General features: G+C 35.5%; 1 protein-coding gene, 1 long non-coding RNA gene and 1 other non-coding gene across 5 annotated transcripts in view; 1 reads left to right on the forward strand and 2 right to left on the reverse strand.

The window, feature by feature from the left end:
• The window catches only part of LOC102151217, a 461,443-nt gene that overhangs the window by 350,822 nt on the left and 90,626 nt on the right, over positions 1 to 19,995 (forward strand). The gene's annotated exons all lie outside the window — the stretch shown is intronic.
• CYYR1 (cysteine and tyrosine rich 1) overlaps positions 1 to 19,995 on the reverse strand; it is a 104,738-nt gene that overhangs the window by 82,038 nt on the left and 2,705 nt on the right. The window contains exon 2 of the mRNA XM_038581283.1: positions 17,068 to 17,170. Coding sequence (XP_038437211.1) covers positions 17,068 to 17,170 — 103 coding nt within the window. The remainder of the gene's footprint in view (positions 1 to 17,067; positions 17,171 to 19,995) is intronic.
• On the reverse strand, positions 3,136 to 3,242 carry LOC119867120. Its single transcript, XR_005382490.1, has one exon. It is a non-coding gene; the product is annotated as a U6 spliceosomal RNA (small nuclear RNA).

Consider the following 19,995-nt stretch of genomic DNA (forward strand, 5'->3'; position numbering starts at 1 on the left):
TCTCTGCCTCTCTCTGTGTCTCTCATGAAAAAATAAATGAAAATCTTTCAAAAAATAAACCTAAGTTGAAATTAACTATTTTAGTCATTTTTATGACAAAAGTTAAATATCAACACTCTTAATTTTCTGTTGCTTGTGTCTTTGTCTTCATTCTGTGTCACTTTCAGGACACACTCTCCATCCAGTACGTTAATATTTCTACCATCACTGCAACGGGTTTTTGGTGCACTACAAAAAAGCATGTGTAGGCTATCTCCTTAAATATCTCATTTCCCAGTTGAGGTATTTACATATAAAAATGCCACGATTGTCAAGTTTTAGATTGGTTTAGAAGGAAAATAAATCTAAGCTTCCATGGTATTATCTGCAATTCACTGACATGACTCATAATTAAAAATAAAGAAGAAAAAGAATGGGAAAATGCAAGTAATTTCATTTAACCCTCTATGTAAATCAACATGCACACATTCTCCTGTTGTAAGATATATTTCAACAAATAAAATTAGTTTTTTATTTGCTCTTTATAGACACCAAATGTCAAAATTTTGAATTTCTCCTTTTAATTGCTTCATCTTCTTGATTGACAGTTTTCTTCTTATTCAATATCACTTTTTATCTCTGGTAACATTTTCTGCTCTGGACTTTGTCTTATATTAACATAGCTACTCTAGCTTTCTTTTTGGTTAATGTTTGCATGGTGTATTTTTTTCCTATCCCTTTACTATTTTTTTTCTTTTCATGGCTTGATAGCTCATTTTTTTCCTCCCTCCCCAGCTTTATTAAGGTATAATTAATTTAAAATTTTGTATATATAGAGTATACGACTTGATTATTCATTGCACGCATACATTGTAAAATAATCATGACAATCAAGGTAGTTAGCATACTCATCACCTCACAGTTACCTATTTTCCCCCATTGTGTGTTAAGAAAAATTTAATATCTCTGCTCTTAGCAAATTTCAATTACACAATGTAGTACAGCTAACTATAGTCGCATTGTTTTACTTTAAATCTCCAGAACTTATTCATCTTACGTAACTAAAACTTTGTACCTCTTAACCAACATCTCCCCATTTTTCCCTCCTCCCACCCTTTTAACCTATTTATATCCTTGTAGTTGAAGTGAGTATCATGTGGATAGGAAAAATTTCTGTCGGTTAAGAACAATCCATTCTCTGTCCTTTAGTTGATGAGTCTTGACCGCTAATATAATCATTAATATGTTTGGTCTGTCATTTATTATTTACTTTCTGTTTGATTTCTTTGTGTTTCATTCCCCTCATCATTCCCCTTCCCTGCCTGCCTTTAGCTACATTGTACTGTAGGTTTTTCAGGATTTTTTTTTTTTTGTGGTTGTGTATTTGTTTTTTATTTTTCTTTTTAGTGAATGCTCTAAGGATCACAGAACACATACATCTCATCATTACAGAGAATCACTTTTATACCATCTTAGAGATCTCTTTACTTTTTCTTCTTTATGGAGGTATGTATCACATCAACCTCAACTGAAAACACTAACATAATTTATATGTTTCTACACCCAACAGTCTAACATATTTTAAAGAACTCAAAGGGGGAAAGGGGGCTATTATATTTACACAAATATATGCCAATTTTGTACTCTTCTTTCCTTCCTGATATTACAGATCTCTTTTTGGCATCATTTGCCTTCTTTCTGAAAAATTTCTTTAGCAATCCTTTAGATCAATAGATCAAGCCTGCTTGCTAAATATTTTCTTAGTTTTTTTTTTTTTTTTTTGGTTTGAGAATGTCTTTTTTTCCACTGTTATTCCTGAAGGATATTCTTGCTGGTTATAGAAGTCTGGACTACCCATTCTTTTCTTTCACCACAAAAACAATGTGCCACGCCTCTGTCCAGTTTCTGATGACAAATGTGGGCTCATTCAAGTCATAGCTTTTCAGTGGGTGATCTGTTGCTTATTTTTAGCTGCTTCCAAGATGTTTTTCTTTCGTTCCCAGTAGTTGATTATGATGTGTCTGGGTATGGAAATCTTTAAGTCGATCCTTTGGGGAGTTTATTGAACTTCTTGCATTTAGTTTCTCTCTGCCAAACTTGTGAAGTTTTAAGTGGTTTCTCCTCTCTTATGGGTCTTGGTGACATCAAAGCTAGACTTTTCCCTGAGGCTTACTCCTTCTTTCTTTCCTTCCTTCCTTCCTTCCTTCCTTCCTCTTTTTTCTCTTTCTTTTTTCTTTCTTTCTTTTTCTTTCTTTCTTTCTTTCTTTCTTTCTTTCTTTCTTTCTTTCTTTCTTTCTTTCTTCCTTCCTTCCTTCCTTCCTTCCTTCCTTCCTTCTTTCTTTCTTTCTTTCTTTCTTTCTTTCTTTCTTTCTTTTCTTCTTTTCTTCTCTTCAATATTTTTTTCTCTGTTGTTCAGACTGAATAATCTCTATTGCTGTGTCCCCAAGTTCATTCATTCTTTATGTCTATTCTGCTATTGAGCCCATCCAGTGAATGTTTTTTAAACCTTAGTTACTATATTTCTCCTTCTGAAATTTCAGTTCTTCATATTTTGTTTTGGTCTTTTCACTAATTTCAAGTGGTGTCTGCCTTTACTTTTGAGGTCATTTTTCCTAATAGCTGCTTTAGAAGCACTGTCAGTTAATTCTAACATCTCTGTTGCTTGATGATTGTGTTTGCCTTTGAGTTGAGATACCTTGTTTTTTTTTGTATGCTGGGTGATTTTGAATTGTATCCTGGGCTTTGAGTATTATGTTATGAGGTTTTTGAGTTTTGTTTAAGTGGATGGGGAATTTTGAAATTTTTGTTTTAGCAGGCAATCAACCAGGTTCAATTTAGACCACAAGCTCCAGTCAGACCGGTGGTTGTGGTTTTAATGTCAGTTCCATTTTCAGAGCCTTTGCAATCAGGTTTGGAGCTGAGCCATGTGTGTACCACCCAACTGCCAATCTGGGAACTAGATAGCTGCCTATCCTGTATTCACTTCTCGAGTTCTTTGTATACTCTTTAGTGTCGGGCCATGCATATGCAACTTGAGATGAGCCCAGGAAGTCACAAAGAACCTTATAGGTCACCATCTTGAGCTCTTCTATCATGAAGATCACACTAGTTATTCTTTCTTTCTCTTTCTCTCCCTCTCTCTTTCTCTTTTCCATTCTTTATATGTAATGCTTCATGAATTTGCATGTCATCCTTGTTCAGAGGCCATGCTAATCTTCTCTGTATCATTCCAATTTCTGCATTTGTGCTGCCAAAGTGAGCACCAAGATCTCACTAATACTTTCTGGTTCCTTGGAATAACACTTTTCATTCTTTGTTCAGAAAAATGGACTTTATTTACTTTGTTTTTTGCATACTTCAAAAATGGGCTCATATCCGGAGTTAAACAATAACAAGGAGGATAAAGACAGAAAAAAGCAACAGTGAGGATTCACCCCATCCTGGCATTATATCATTCTGATCAGAAAAGAAGATTCCTCACTCAGAATTTTAGGCTTCTGACATTGTCACTGCCACTGCTATAGCAACCAAAAGATCACTTGAGAGCTATCCAAGAGAACAGAGAAAAGAAAAAATATCTGGAGTATTTTCCCCACTGTCTTCCAGGATGAAGAGACCTTGTTTACTTAGCTAGAGCTAGAGAGATTCTCCTATATCTCTCTGTGTCCATATCCCGAAGCCTACTTATGTGTTCTGGGCTATGTGAAGTCCAGAGTAGAGTAAACAGAGGGCGAAAAAATGGATAAGCTCTTGGCTAGTTAGGCAGTACTTTGAATTTTGGTCTTTTCCCCAATATGCTTGCTACTGTTTATTTTCTGTATACCTGAAATAGCTGCCTCGAGCAATCCACTCGATTCTATAGCTGCATTCAGTAGGAGGTAGAGAGTGGAGCATGCTTTCTCTGTCTTATCCAGAACTGGAGCCAATCCTCGCAATGAAAGGTAATGAGACAAAAACGATTTTACCACAAACACTGAACAAAATATACAGCATGTACAATAAACTGGCTGTTTAAAGCCAACAAACTGAGTGAAAAGAAATTTATTTTAGAATTGATAGACCTCAGCTGATTCTTGCTATGATCAATGACTTTTTATTCAGCATGCCATCTGCCATTTTTTTGCTACCACTGAAAATATTTTCAATCTGGCGATTGTTGCAAAATGTAGGTTATGTATAATATCATCAGAGGCAAATCATTGCCTTTTTTATTCTTATAAGCACTGACTTACACTGAGAAAACTGCTGATTAAGACAGTTTTTAAAAGACCTAATCAGGGCATTTCTAAATTTTTACGTGCAATGGCACACTCGAGTCTATAGAATACTGTGATCACTCTGTTGAAATGGCCAGTGGTTAGAAAGTGGTTTTGTGCATTAATTACTGACATATCATCAATGGAGATGAACCAGCCTTATGTACAATATGTATTTCCACAAAATTGAGAATCAAATACATTTTGAAAGGGGAACTCATTGGAGTTCTATAACGAATTGTTTAGTAAATGGAATCATTGCCTCTTTGATATTTGTTCTTACACGTGTAATTTTTTAAAAATAAATCCAGTTTATATAGTTTTACTTAGACTTGTTTATCTCATTTTTGAATTGGCTTCTCTAATCCATAGGTCAGCCTAGGGCAACATGGCAGATTTGTCTATTTAATGTCCATGACTTTCTGGGCTGTATTATGCTTTTAGCAATTGTTGGGCAGCAGAACACAGTACTTAATTAGCTGCTTCTGCAGTTATTAGACTGCAGTCACATTTGATTAAAAAGATCATTTCTTTTACTCAAGGCTGAAGGTACTCTCCTGAAGAGAGAAGCCCATGTTTTGGCCAGAGGACCAGGGAGGATCTTGCACCCAAAGTGTCACTTGCTCTTTAGGTCCATCATGGATTTCTGAATAACCTTGGAGAAGTCACTTTGCTCCCCATCTGTTTCCTCTTTTCTAGAACTCCAGACATTTCCAAAACCCAGTGTTTTCATTAGTGCCAAGGAAAATGTGCAGCGCTCTTGTAAATGCTTTTATGAACAAATATATTCTTTAGCCAAATTTTGAGAAGTGGGCAGGTTGTTACTACTATTCCCTTTTTACAACTGATGAATTGAGGGCTCAGTGGTATTAGAAGATAAAGTTGACACAGCATAAAAGAAAAACTCAAATGTACTTTTTGTGAATCCAAACACTCTCGGTCTTTCCTCTATGATTTCCTATCACTAAGACTACTATTAGTTAATAATAGAATCACAAAGAATTGGGTTTTTTTTTCTTTAATTCTACCTGGCAAAGGGCAAAGAAGTCTATTTACTTAATGTAAGGGTGGGTACTGCTTGAGATTGCAATCACCAAGTGGAGTTTTCACCATTTACTGGATAAATTTAAATTCAAGTACTTCGGTGAGTGTAACACTTTAGAGGTTGATCTTATATTATTCCTGGTGTCTGACAGAAAAAAAATGTATCAGTGCTGTGCAGGTGGTTATTTGCAACCCGAGACAGCACTTACTTTTTGCAAAATGCAGTAAAGGAGATAGGGTTCTGCTCACCTTTTTAACAGCATGAATTCATACAGAGTATGTTTAAGGTAATTTGTCCTGATTTTCTCTATTTTTGGCAGATTTGTGCAGCAGTATGAAAAAGCACTCTTCCTGTTACCTGTAAGAGATTTCTTCTTCCTCTTTCCTTAAAAGTGAATATTGAAACTCCAAATTCCTTTTGTCTCTGAGTTACTATGGGTTAAATAGTTAAGGCTTTCAACCGTGGCACTTTCAGATGGAATCCTATTACACTTTATGAGGTTATTATTGTCCTCTGAAATTTTCATTAGTTATGGGTGTGTTCATCCTAACATTTTGTAGTTGGGAGATAGCTGAAAGACACTGTTCTGGCCGGTAGCTGTCCCCCAATCCCCCAGAATTCTCCCAATATAGTGCAATAAAAATCACTGTGTGTGCATAATTCTTCTTTCCTCAATTTTATCAACAAAATGTTTTATTTCCAAAAATTATGCAAGTGAATACAGCTGCACAGGAGGCCGTTCCCTTAATAATCATAGGCTGGCAGATCACACAGCATCACTGAAGGAGCATGTTCACTGCAGAAATGTGACAAGAGGTTAAATCATTATAATCAAATCGGTCTTTGAAGTCGAATTCCTCTGATCTGATTATAATTTATCCTAAACAGGGTGACTGGAAAGTGATGACTGGCTACATCGAGACCACGACATAAGTAATACCTGATTCATACTCCATGAAAAGAGATTTCTCTGAAATCAACATTTTCCAATTATGATTTGATTTGTGTAAGCAAATATTTATCCAGGTGATACAAATTTAGGTAGAACCCACAAAAGCTCAGGTTTTTCATGAGTAAATGGAGGATTGACCTGCCCTGAATTAATCCATTATGGATCAGACGGTTGGTTCTGCCCTATGCCTTCAATGCCAAATTGTTACACTGGCTTCTTGTCCTCTCAGGGTATGGGAGGGTGGCTGGGCAAATAATTTAGAAGCTTGAATAAAGTGATAAATAATAACAGAGTCGAGAAAGAATAATGTTATGGCAGCATAAGGGAGGGAATTTAATCCAGATATTGAAAGTAAAATAAGAGGACGCCTGGGTGGCTCAGTGGTTGGGTGTCTGCCTTTGGCTTAGGGTGTGATCTCAGAGTGCTGGGATCAAGTCCCGCATCGGGCTCCCTGCATGGAGCCTGCTTCTCCTCCCTCTGCCTACATCTCTGCCTCTCTGTCTGTGTCTCGTGAATAAACAAAATTTAAAAAGTAAATAAAAACAATAATAAATGTAAAAAAAGGGCTTCCCCCCAAATATGATGATTAGGTCTTCATAAGGCCTGACAGCAATGAATAGTTTCTATTCATCCCTTTTAAAATCTTCAGATCAGGAGCCAGTGGGGAGAGGCAGAAAGAGGTCAAGCACACAGTTTTAAGTGCCAGCTCATTACATGGTAGCTGTATAAAATTAGACAAATTACTTAGCTCTGAGCCCTAACTTCCTCATCTGTACAGACAGGAATAATAATACCTTGGTCATGACGGCTATTCTGAAGATTGATAAACTAATATATTTTTAAGCATGTGGAACAGAGAACATTAAATAAACGGTAATTCCTTTCATTCTGATAATACTTGTCACCACCAAGCACAGTCTCTCTTACAATACCAAACTTGGGTTTCTATCTAATTAAGATAACCCGTGAAACCTGGGATATATGATGAGATTGAGTCGGTTTGGCTTGGGCACAATTCGAGTAAATAAAGACGGATCGGCATATAAATTGCTTTCTGATGACAACACATTCCATTCAGAATGAACTGAAATATCACGAATCCTGTCTTTTTAGATGATATAAAACACAAAAAGCACATAGAAGAAAATAAAGGCATTTACTGTCACCACCACAGGAGGTATATTCAGGCTGATTAGTGAAGAACAGATCAATTTTCACAGAGGCGCAGAAATTTTGAAGGGATAGAAAATACTTTAAGAGAGGCTGAAATACATGTAGAACGCTTTTCAAAAGGCTGATTAAATATAGAAAGGGAAGGAATCACAGTGTCTTTCCAAATTTCCCTGAGGCTCCACGGTTGGCTTGCTGTTCTCTTTCATACACCTCTCTTCTACACCTTTTTCAACAGACACCTCTAGGCTTTGTACTCTCAAATCTATATGTGAGTGCTCCAGGCTTCCCACCGAGTTCAGATTAGTACATTTCACCAGTTGAAGGCCCACTGAATCTAGCCTATAGGCTATAAAGCCTATTACCACTGCTCCACCGCTCCTCCGCCACTCAACAAAATTAAAAATGGAATTAATTCCCCTTTCTGTACCTTCTTGAATATTTCCTATTAGTTCCCAGCACATCATCCACCCCAATCATCCAAAGTGGAAGCTCCAGAATTAAATTTGGGCTTGTTCCTTTCTTTTAGCCCCAATCTTAGCCCCACATTCCATCTCTCCTACCATTTCATCCTGTAGAATAGGACACTGTCACATAGCAACCAGCCTCCTCTACCCAGGTGTGCTCTGAGGATGGGCCACATAGCCATCCACTGGGAGTTTGTTAAAATTGCAGAATTTCAGGTCCCACCCCACACTTACTGAACCAGAATGTGAATGTTAACAAGATGCTGTGATACTTATAATAAGGAATATGCATTTGGTCTTCATTTTATTTCTGGCACAGAGTTCCTAAAATCCTTAAACTTTCCTAAAGGTGTCTTTTGTTACATTGATGAGGTGACTTTCAAAAAACACTTGAGGATAGGGGCTGGTTGCCAGGGGAATCAATCATGTGATTAGAAGTTTAGAACTTTCGGTACCACCCAACAACCTCTGGGGAGAGGGGTGGAGCTGGAGATTGAGTTCAATCATCCCTATGCAATGAAGCTCCCATAAAACCCCAAAAGGACAGTTTGGAGAGCTCCCAGGTTGGAGAACATGCAGAGATTTGGGGAGAGTGGAGTGCTAGGGGGGAAAAGGAAGCTCTGAGTCCTTTCCCCCTGCCTTGCCCTATGCATCTCTTCTATCTGGCTGTTCCTGAGTTATATCTTTTTATAATAAAATAAGTAAAATGTATCTCTGTTCTGTGAGCCACTCCAGCAAATTAATTAAACCAAGGAAGAGGTCTTGGAACCTCCAGTCTATACCTTGGTCAGAAGCACAGGTAACAACCTGAACTTGCCATTGATGGCTGAAGTGGAAAGGGGTCTTAGAGGACTAAGGCTTTAACCTATGGGATCTGATGGTGTTTCCACATAGGGTCAGAATTCAGATAATCGCTTAGTAGTGTTGGAAAACCCACACAATGGAGTTGATATCAGAATCATAGGTATCCAGATAATTCCATTACAACCATCATCAGATTTCCATTGCTTCCTTCTTTTTTAATGAAATATTTTCAAATATATAAGAATGACAGATAATAATATAAAACACCCACATACTCCCCACCCAGACTCACTTCATATTAATAATGTATATTTGCTTCAGTTTTTATTTTTTTTAGTAATAACATGCTAGACTTGAAGCCCTCCTCCCTGTTCTTCTCCCTAGGTGACCAACTTGTCCCAGCTTGCCAAGGACCGTCCCCATTGTGGTAGTGAAAATCCTGCATTCTACAAAACCCCTCAGTCCTGGGGAACCATAAAATTCATGTATACCCTTCTCTGCCTCAGATAATTACACATTTACCACATACCCATGTGGTTTAGAGTAATGCACAGAATTATCTTATATGTTTAACTTTACATGAATTGCACGTTTTGCACGTTCTGTTTCTGTTAGCTCTTTCTCACACAGCATTACTAGTTTTGAGATTTACTATAATAAGACATTAACATGCACCAATTTATTGTAATAGCTGTATCCCATTCCATTGTATGAATATATTCTATGTATCCATTTTCTTCTGATGGAAATTTAGGTTGCTTCCAATGTTTTGCTAATTTAACATATTTGCCAATAATACAAATATCACCCTTTGCAGATTTGGGGATTTTGTAGGGAAAATATGTGTCAGAGGAATTGCTCAATCCCGAAGTATGTCCATCTTCATCTTGACTGCACATGGTCAAACTGCTCCCCAAGTGTTGATAATAGTTTATGTTCTTCCACCAGCAGTATGAGTTCCCTTCACCTTGGATCACATGGCTCAGTACTATCTGACATACGAGCACTGCCAGCCTGACAGGTGGGAGATGGTATTTCAGTTCCCTGCTTTAGCTAGCCAGGTGGAGCATCTTCCATATGTTTATTGCCCTTCCACTTTTCTGCTCTATTACCTTTTTTGTATACACACATTACCCATTTCCCTATTGAGCATTCTGGATATTAACCTTTTGTGAGTCATATGAATTGCAAGTATCTTCTCTAAGTGAGCGATTTACCTTATGCTTTGTCTATGGAATCGTTGCCTTATAGTTTAAAGCAATTTTTTAATGGACGTGTAAGTCATATGCCATAAAACTCGCCATTTAAAAGCATATAGTTCATGGGGGTGAGGGTGGATGAAATTGATACAGGGGATTAAGAGGTAAAAATTTCCACTGATAAAATAAGTGAAGTCATGGAGATGAAAATCCTTCTTTAAAAAGTATATAGTTCATTGATTTTTAGTTTTAGTAGTTTTATTTGTGCTTTTATCTTTTATTTTAGAAATCTTTCCTATCCTGATACCATAATGTCATTCTCTCCCTTTATAAAAAGCTGGGAGTGTTTGCTTCTTGTTTATGTAATTAATCCAATAGGAATAGACTTTTGGGTGTGGTGTGATGGAGTGATCTCGTTTAATGTTTACCCATATGGATAGCTAATGCACCATCTATTAAATAATCCATCCACCTCCACTGGTTTGTAATGCCATCTGTTATCTATCAAATTCCCATATATACATGAGTCAATTTCTAAGTTCTGTATTCTATTGGTTTATCTGTAAACCAATATCACACAATTTATTTTCTATAACTATAATAAATCTTGATGTCTCCAAGGCATGTCTCCTCACTTTCTTCATTTTCATATCTGTGTTTTTTTTCCGTACACTCTTTACTTCCCACATAAACATTAGGCTCAGTCTGTCAAAGTCAACAAAAAAACAGTCCTGTGGGTTTGATTAGAATTCCGCGGAATTTACATAAAGTTCAGGAAGAACTGACATATCCCAGAATTGACATCCTTACCGTATTCCCATCTAGAGTTTGATTGATCTCTTAATTTCTGCAGGTGTCTCTTTCATCCCTTGAAATTTTTTATATATTTATATTACTCCATAAATGCCATACATATATTATTACAGGATTTCTTACTAGGTATCTTATAGTTTTGGATGTTGTAAATGAGATTTGTGTGCACACATACAGATTACATTGTCTGAACCTTGCTGATACAGAGGAATGCACTGATTTTCGTAGACTGAGCTTATCTTATATACTGCAATCCTGGTGAATTCTCATTCATTTTTATAGTCTGAGAAGTACAGGCAATCATATATTTAATAATAATAATAATAACTTAGCTCCTTCTTTTCTAATTCTTATCACTTCTTTTTAACTTACCATGTTTGTTACACTGACCAGAACAGTAGGATACTGAATAGGAGTGCTAGAGGCTAAATTGCCTCATAGTTGCCTTTATTTTGTTTTTTAAAGATTTTATTTATCTGAGAGAGAGAGAGAGAGACAGAGAGAGCATGAGGGAGGTGAAGGACAGAGGGAGAAGGAGACTCCCCGTTGAGCAGGAAACCTGATGTGGAGCTCAATCTCAGGACCCCGGGATCATGACCCAAGCTGAAGGCAGATGCTTAACTGACTGAGCCACTCAGGCACCCCATCATAGTTGCCTTTAAAGGGAAAGGTTATAATATTGTGCCACTAAGTCTGGTGTTTGAAGTACGAGTGGTTTGTTTTTTGTTTTTTTGTGAGGTTTTTTGAGATATTTATAAGGTTAAGAGGTTTTCCTCTATATTCCTAGATTGCTAAATGTTTTCTTTTAACTCTAAGTAAACAATGACTTTTTTATCAATTGATTTTCTTCTCAAGGTTAATCTTAAATTATTCTCCTTCAAGACGCTTCCTAGAACCCTAAAGTTGGACCTAAAACCTCCTCCTCCCTAATTCCACTGCATTCTGTGCTTTTCCCAGTAGAATAAACTATCTCTTATATGTCTATGCTCCCCAGTAGCATATACACCATCCAAGGGCAAAAACCATGTTTGACTCAAGGCTATATCCCCCTGAACCTGGTGTAGAACACAGAATATCTCTACATATTTATAGATATAAATGCCTGAGAACATGTTCTAGAAGCTTCATCTGCTTCTTCCTAAAACCAAATTACGTTTCTGACATTTAAGTTTAATTTACAAAGGCAAATTATGATGAAATAGAATATAAATTTGAGAGGAGTTTTAGATTTCTAGATATTTATATTTGTTCTTAATAAAATAACCCATAAAATATAAATGGCTTCTGAGAAAAACTGACTTAATTCTTGAAAGTAATTTATAACTACATTTGAAATCAAATTCATATTTGTTTTAAAATATTATTTCTTTGTGTCATGGTTAAGGATAAGACCCCCTAAAAACTTCTATTTGCTCAGTAAGCACCTTTCAGAGTTGTTTTTTTTTTTAATATCTCAGTACTAAGAATATTTTAATTTAATTAATTTAAATGATGTTTTTTACCAATACCAAAGGCCTTTCAAAATGCATTATGCTGCAGTCTCCCGTGTTTTATTCAGAATGAGCAGCTACTTAATGAGCATACAACTTCAAATGCCATTTGAAAATATGAAACCTTTATCTTTTAACTTGGTTTTGCTTCCATGCATAACATCGCTCTAAAATCACAGTGGTGATATTTATTAGCTGTCCTTACAAAACCTGTGAGCAATACATCTTTCACATTTCATTGAGAAGAAAAGAAACTTAATCCCACCAGGATCTCCATTATTAGTTCTTCCTCTTGAATTTTTTTCCCCCTGGGGATTTTGCATTGGCCGGATGGTGCTCTGAAATCCCTAGATGGAGCTGCATTTTGCAGAGGCAAACTGGAAGAGCAGAAATCTATTTTTGAGTAAAAAGATTAAATCTTATATCTTGTTATCTGGCTCAGTAAATCCAACCTGGGCATTACTGGGTTCATATTCAATATTGGGCAATTCTTTTTTTCCTCACATAGCAGTTTCCCTTCATTTCCAGTAAAGTCCTGTTTTTACTTTGTTCCGTTACCAACAGTAATTAACTACTCAATTACTCCCTCTATCCCCTTGAATTCTTCCAATTCTAAAGAGTACTCTACAACTACATCTTTATGCTGGGTTCTCTCTCTCTCTCTCTCTCTCTCTCTCTCTCTCGGGAATTGCCAATTAAGCTTCATCTGCAGCAAAAATTGAAATATCCCTTTCCATATTCCTCACAGATGTTTATTTTTCATGAGGAAGGGTGACTGAAAGAAATGTTTGAGAATCCATTTGATGAGAAATTGTTTACTTCTTCAATTGGCCCAATCCTCACTTTCAAGCATAGTGAAGCTTTTTAATCTGCAGGTAGTTACCCTTGAGATGAAAATGTCAAAAATGGAGAAATAATTCCAAGATCATATATCCTGTCATAAGTTGTTCTAAATAGTACAACATGTAGTGTTTATTCCAAATCCTTCTCTATTGCATAAAGAAAATAATGTCCATTTGGCACCTTCTCACCTGTGTCCCTTGTCACAGTGGTGTCTAGGAACGTGTCATTTCTATATAAAACCATTTCTACATCATATTTCCAGAAAAATAATGAATTATTTTGTTTCAGTTTTGTTAGGCATGGCCAATAAAGGTATGTAATCTACCAATAAAAGCATGTGAAAGCCAGGACCAATGTTTGTCTTCTCTACTCATTCATATGCTATATTCAAAGTTTAACCTTTGCTCTCTAGCAGCATCGAATGACTTGGTTTTTCTCAAACTGATCATTTCTTATATTTTTCCTTTGCAATTGAAAGTCTCTCTCTTTGGAATGTACCTTCTTTCTTCACTGTCCATTTATGTAAATACCTACTCTTCTTCAAGTACTCTGATCCAATTTCATGTTTATGAGACTTTCCCTAAACATTTCTTTCTAAACATACACACACAAAGACATAGCTGTTTTCTCTCTTCCTGGCTCTCCAATTACACTTTATGGATTAATTCATTGAATTAAAATTATTTGTCTACACTTTTTCTCTTATTAGATGGTGAAATCCTAGAGGTCAAGGTATATCATTTATTCATCTTTGGATCTCAGAATCTAGCTCAGTACTGCTATGGTAATTAATAGGCACTCAATATGTATTTGTAAATAACTGATGGCATATTATATGCTGACTTTGTAAAAGCATTCTTAAATTCTGGAAAATGATACTATTTCTCTGTCTTGAGCTTATTACCTGTAACCATAATGACCAAAAGTAAACATGCCATTTTAAACCAACTTAAGAAGATTTGTTGTGGTGATCAGTTTGCAATATGTACAAATACTGAATCATTATGTTGTACACCTGAAACTAATGTTATCTGCCAACTATATTTCAATTAAAAAGTAGATATGCGATTGTTAAAGTTGAAGTTTAAAAGCTTTTCATGAGATGTAAGTAAAATTAAGAATTCCTAACTGAAAAAAAGGAAAAAAAAAGTGGGGATGTAGAATCTGAATTTATTTGTCAAAATAAATTCTTATTTAGAGTATAAAATGTCTAAAAAGGAGAGAGATGAGTAAAATAAGATTTTTCAACTAAAAGGTAAATTGAAAGTTAGTTCTTGTAATCTCTTTAAAAATGAGCCTTCGTGGTTAATTTGCAAAACAGAAAGGAGAGTTGAAGTAAACAGAGTTAAGAGCTAAACATCTCTATTCTCATTATTTTAGAGGGGTCTCAACAATGACGATGAAGTGTACCTTACCTTACCAATTTGTGAACAGTCTAGAATGACCCAAATTATATTTTGCACTCTTTTTAGTCCATTTTAAACTGAGCCAAGATACTTTCTATTTTGAAAACAAACGAAAATAGAAACCAAATTATAACCAATTTATAAAATTAGTCATTTAGGATATTTCACCGATTTATAAAATTAGTCATTTAGGATATATAACATTCCATTATGTTTATTGCTTTTTTCCTTATTACTTTTCTAATAACTACAAAGATTTAATTTTCTGTTAAGATGATTAAAATGATTTTAGTAAGAATGTGCCTGGATACTTGGAAGAGAGGAAGTGTAGTTTATGAGTTCCAAAATAGCAATATTTGAAAACATGTGCATGAAAGAACTTTTGTAAGCATTCTTGGAATGACTCTTTTTCCTAAATACTCCCCCCCTTGCCCCCCACCCCCAACTTAAAAAAAAAAGGCTTGGGTGGAGTTAAGAACTCTTTTCAAATCTTAAACAATAAGTGGAAATCCTGAAAATGTATTCTCCTTTATTCAGTGGGGAAAACACTTTAAGGTTTCTCTCTCTCTCTCTCTCTCTCTCTCTTTTTCTCCTGAGAATTATTTAGCAAAGGATTTACTTAGTGGCTTCTATTTTGAATAGAAAATTCAGTTTTAACGGCCTGAAATATAATGCCATCTGTGTTTCTCCTTCTCCCCCCACTCACAACACAATTCCTCTTTTTCAAACATAACAAGTACATGGCCTAAATAACCCAGATAAATATATCAATTCAACTAATTCTTTAACCAAGGATAAAATTTAAAAGTTAGAATATGTGCCATTAAAAATGTAAGTGTGAATGCAAATATAAAATATACAAAGGACATCTATACATTTAAATGTTTTAAGTTCTAATTAAGTAATTTTGTCTTCTCTATATATTTACCAAGGAAGAGGTAGCTATGAGGTGAGAAATAAGGGCACACAACACAAACGATGGTGGACATTAATATATAGGACCAGGAGCAGGGGACCAAAGAATCACAGAATTAATCTGAAGCCAGTTTCCTCAAATCTATACCACCACTGGGCCCACTTACACATCTACCTGAAACAGCAATAGCTCATATGTGGAATCCACTAGAAAATAAAATTGGAATTTAGTAATAACGTATTTTAAGTTTTTTGTTTAAAGTGATATACAAATGTAAAATATCATTATATATTCATAGTTAGGGTATTCTGAGCTGATTGATTCCTGTAAATATCATTCTGACTAATTTTTAATGTAAGAGGGAAACTTAATCACTTTTTCAACAAGACTCAAACATTTTATTTAGAGTTTATTTTGCATTTCAAAGAATGCTTAAATTCCATTCGTCAATCTTTATTACAGCCTGACATTTCTTATATAGCCATGATAGACTTAAAGAGTATCCCCCAAAATGATTCTTTTTGGCCTTATTCAGAGAGACATGATCTCTGACATCAGCTCCAACTTTGATTCTGTCAAGTTCATGTGGTGCCAGCTTTTCTATCTTCGGAGTGGAAGATGTTATAAGCCATATCAGTGGACATATTCCCAAAATAGCCAGGCACATTTCCCTTCATGCCTAATCTTTCCTGTTTCTACTAAAGCCTTCCCAGGGCAGGAGTTAAGCCACAACAGAACAGCTCCCAAATCATCCTGATAGTCACTTGAAAAATAAAAACTAAGAATCTAACCTAAGAGGCTAGACTCTTGCTATTATTTGAAAGCCATGGGTGATTTTCGACTCTGAAAATTCTTACATTCCTAATTTTCTAACTTCTCAACTTCAAAATCTATGTAGAACTGAGATTTGTACACCTTTCAGACATACGACCCTGAAAGCAATTCTTGTTTTTCCATTTCCCTTTGCCGAGAAGCCTCTCCAAAACAAATTCTTTTTTTTTTTTTTGAGGTGGCTTGAACTCATGACCCCGAGATCAAGACCTGAGCTGAGATCAAGAATCAGACACTTAACCAAGTGAGCCACCCAGACACCCCTCCAAAATAAATTCTTAATTTGTTATAGGGAAATGCTCAACACATACACATGTGCATCTTTCGTTGATGTTTGTAGTTGGTTACCATTTTACATTATTGATGGCCTTTCTTGGGCCATAAACTTATTTCCTGAAGTTGCTTGATACACATGAGGTAGAACATTGACATTTCATATCTCAACTGTTTTTAATTTAATTCATAATGCCTCTTTTCCCTGATATCAACTGAATGGGTTAGACAAATACATGGCAAAATAAACTAGCCATAATTAAATGACACATTAGCTTACAAATCCTTCAACAAAGCAGACAAAAACATACAGTTTAAAACGTTAAAAAGTGATTAATAATATGAATGCAGTTAACTAAAAACATTATTATAGAACACAAATTAGGCAGTAAAAGAATACTTAAGTTCCTTCTAATAAAAGTAGCTTATTTTGCAAATCAATTTGCACATTTTGTCAAATAATATAACACTAGATAGTGATGAGTGTTTAGTATCTCCAGTGAAGATTTTATGTCAATAACGATTCTCAAAATTTCTTGCCCCATCTATAAAAAAGCACTTTGTGAAAACACAGCTGAGCAATGGAAAAAGCATCAATATTGCCAAATCTGACCAGTACTCACGAGAGGATATTCCCAATATAAGCGTAGTAGGAGCAGCAGTAGGGAGTGGTCCCATCACAGCAGTAAGATCTGCAGTCTTTGCCACACTGAGCAAGGCAATCCTCTGCAAAATAAACACCACATATGTCCTTTACAGTCCTGAAATCACAGGTTCATGAAAAAGTATTCTATTTAATTATCTCACCCTGTCAACGACCACTCTTCTGTGCATTTAGATATTTATTTTACATACTCAGAATTCCAAGACATGTGTAAGCATCTAAACTAGTCTCCCTTCCCTCCTGGACATAAATCTAAAAGAGGCAAAGATCATTCTTTTCTTAATTTCTTGATCAAGCACCATAATTGGAGTCAGACTTGTTGAATGAGACAATGAAAGGAGAAATGAATGATCCAATGAATCAGTCATTCAATTTTTCAATAGAATTCTTTTTTTAAAAGATTTTATTTATTTACGAGAGAGAGACAGAGAGAGAGAGAGAGAGGTGGGGCAGGGGGAATATACACAGAGGGAGAAGCAGGCTCCATACAGGGAGCCCGATGTGGGACTCGATCCCGGGTCTCCAGGATCATGCCCTGGGCTGAAGGCAGGTGCTAAACCTGCTGAGCCACCCAGCCTGCCCCAATAGAATTCTTATAAAGTTTTAAATGATAAAGTCTTGACTTGAAGGTACTACTCCCAATTAAATTCATTTTATGGAAAGTATTATTGACATGTATAAAGTCAACTGGAGATAATTTAAAAATAATGTATATTTTCATGAGAGTGCATTATATGTCATTCTTTTTTTCTACATTTTTAAAGTCTTAATAATTATAGTTTGCACACATATGGTAACACAAATGAGTCTGCGTATCCTGTCAATCCATCTGGATTGGAAGATAATGAGTTAGTTGTAGAAACAGGTTCCTGTAGATAACTAACGTGTAAATGATTATGAATTTATTTAATGTCAGATTTAAGAATCAGTAAGTTTTGAAACAGCACTGTGGGAAGGGGGAAGGTATTATCTGACTTAAAAAGACATGTTGGAGCTGATAAAACCAAATCACTGTTTTTTCCCCGTATGTTTTGATAAAGAAAATTATACCCAAAATGCTGGATAAAAGCTACCCTGGATTTTAAAAATTCTTTGTGCCACCTAAATGATTTATGTTATTATCATTTAGTTATAATCAGTGGTATAAATTATTATGGACATGTGAGTTTCAGATACATGATTAGGAAAACATTAAGTTACAGGCTGATAATTTATGTGTTTACGAATCACAAAATAAGTCCTTTCCAACTCAATCTCTAAATGTAACATCAATTATGATCTAAATTATATAACACTTTTGCTTTCCTGTCAAATCATAACGAAAAGTGCAAGATGTTACCGTATGTCTGTATGTCCATGTAACTGATTTATCTAGAGAGGAAAATTCAGATTTTGTTTTTAAATCACCTCTCTGGCAGGATGATTTCTGAAAAATGGATGTGATCAAAAGGTAGCAAGGTTCATTCACCTTTGTCAAAACTGCATGGCCTTTGTAGAGCAAGTGAAAACATGTGTATTTCTCCCCCTCAATTTTATTTCCACCTTAATGTGTCTTTTTTTATTTCTGAGATGTGGTAAGAAGAAATGAGAGGAAAAAAAATAATTACCCTTGTAAGATTCAGTAACACTACTTAAAACCACTGTTAAATTTTGAAGACAGAAACACAATCTAATGATTTACTGGCAGTGTACACTTTTTTTGCAGAGTATATCACACTTTTTAAGATTATTTATCATTTTCTCAGTGAATTTCTACAGCTCTCATTTTTAGTGCTGTTTAGTTAATTCAAATATTTAGACTAGTTAGCTGTCTCAAGAAGCTTCTCAGAGATGTTTTGCTTCATGTTCTTTAAAGCTATTCAGACAGTGGGAGAGCTGAGGCCCCCACTTCTGTCTGAGAGGGACAACCCATAGGTAAGTAGCAGCATGGGGTGCCTTTTGAATGGTGCCCACGATGACATCTTATTCAGCTCTCTATGAATATCAAAGATCCAATTACTATAGTTGTATTCCAATTACTACTATTAGAAGGACATGGTGTTATCAAAATATTTTGAACCAGTGTTACAGGAAACCAAGCCCATTATCTTGTAGCCAAGAAGCTGGACTCTACCTGCACCAAACATCAAGATCATGTCACACATTGTTCATTATTTTTTTATGGCCTTTTCCAGCACTCCTGTCAACTTCCCAGAATTAAACCACCAAAAAGGGCAGATTTAATAGTACGGCAAACACATTCACAATCACATTTCCAAACTGAGGTTGTGACCACACCTCACATCTTATTTTAATATGTTAGTCGCTTTCTCCAGTTTATTTAAGAATAATTCTATGAAGATCATCTTTGGTCCAAATTATTGTTAATAAAATTGTAAGACTACACATTTTCTCTTTCAAGAAAAAAATTTGAAATTTGTATTTAATTTAAAAACTCATTTTACTATAAATATTTGGCTTCTTCCTATGTTTGACTGGTTTCAATTATCTTTTATACTATGATTTGCTCATTCTTGGGTCACTGGAATAAAGCATCCAATGGTCAAAAAAAAAAAAAAAAGAATAATTCTGTGAAGATCAGATCTGGAAAACACCGAAGCATTTTCTCACCCATAAAGAATAGAACATTCCAATTGTTTCAGCAGATAAATGATGTTCCTTCTAATATCCAAGTTAATATCCTTGAAAAATAGCCAGCTGAAACTTTCTTCAGTGACTTTAATTAAAGGCATGATCTGGAAGGAGGTTCTCCAGCCCTCACCCCACCATAAGGAATGTGTAGCACAGGAAGAGCTACATCTGGCTGCAAGCACTGGTTCAGAAATGATTCTTGTAAGCTACAGCTGAGGATAAGAGAGGAAGGAAAGGGAGGAGACACCAATCCCTG

Source organism: Canis lupus, chromosome 31 (assembly GCF_011100685.1).
Source record: "Canis lupus familiaris isolate Mischka breed German Shepherd chromosome 31, alternate assembly UU_Cfam_GSD_1.0, whole genome shotgun sequence".
In the NCBI taxonomy this organism is placed as follows: Eukaryota; Metazoa; Chordata; class Mammalia; order Carnivora; family Canidae; genus Canis; species Canis lupus.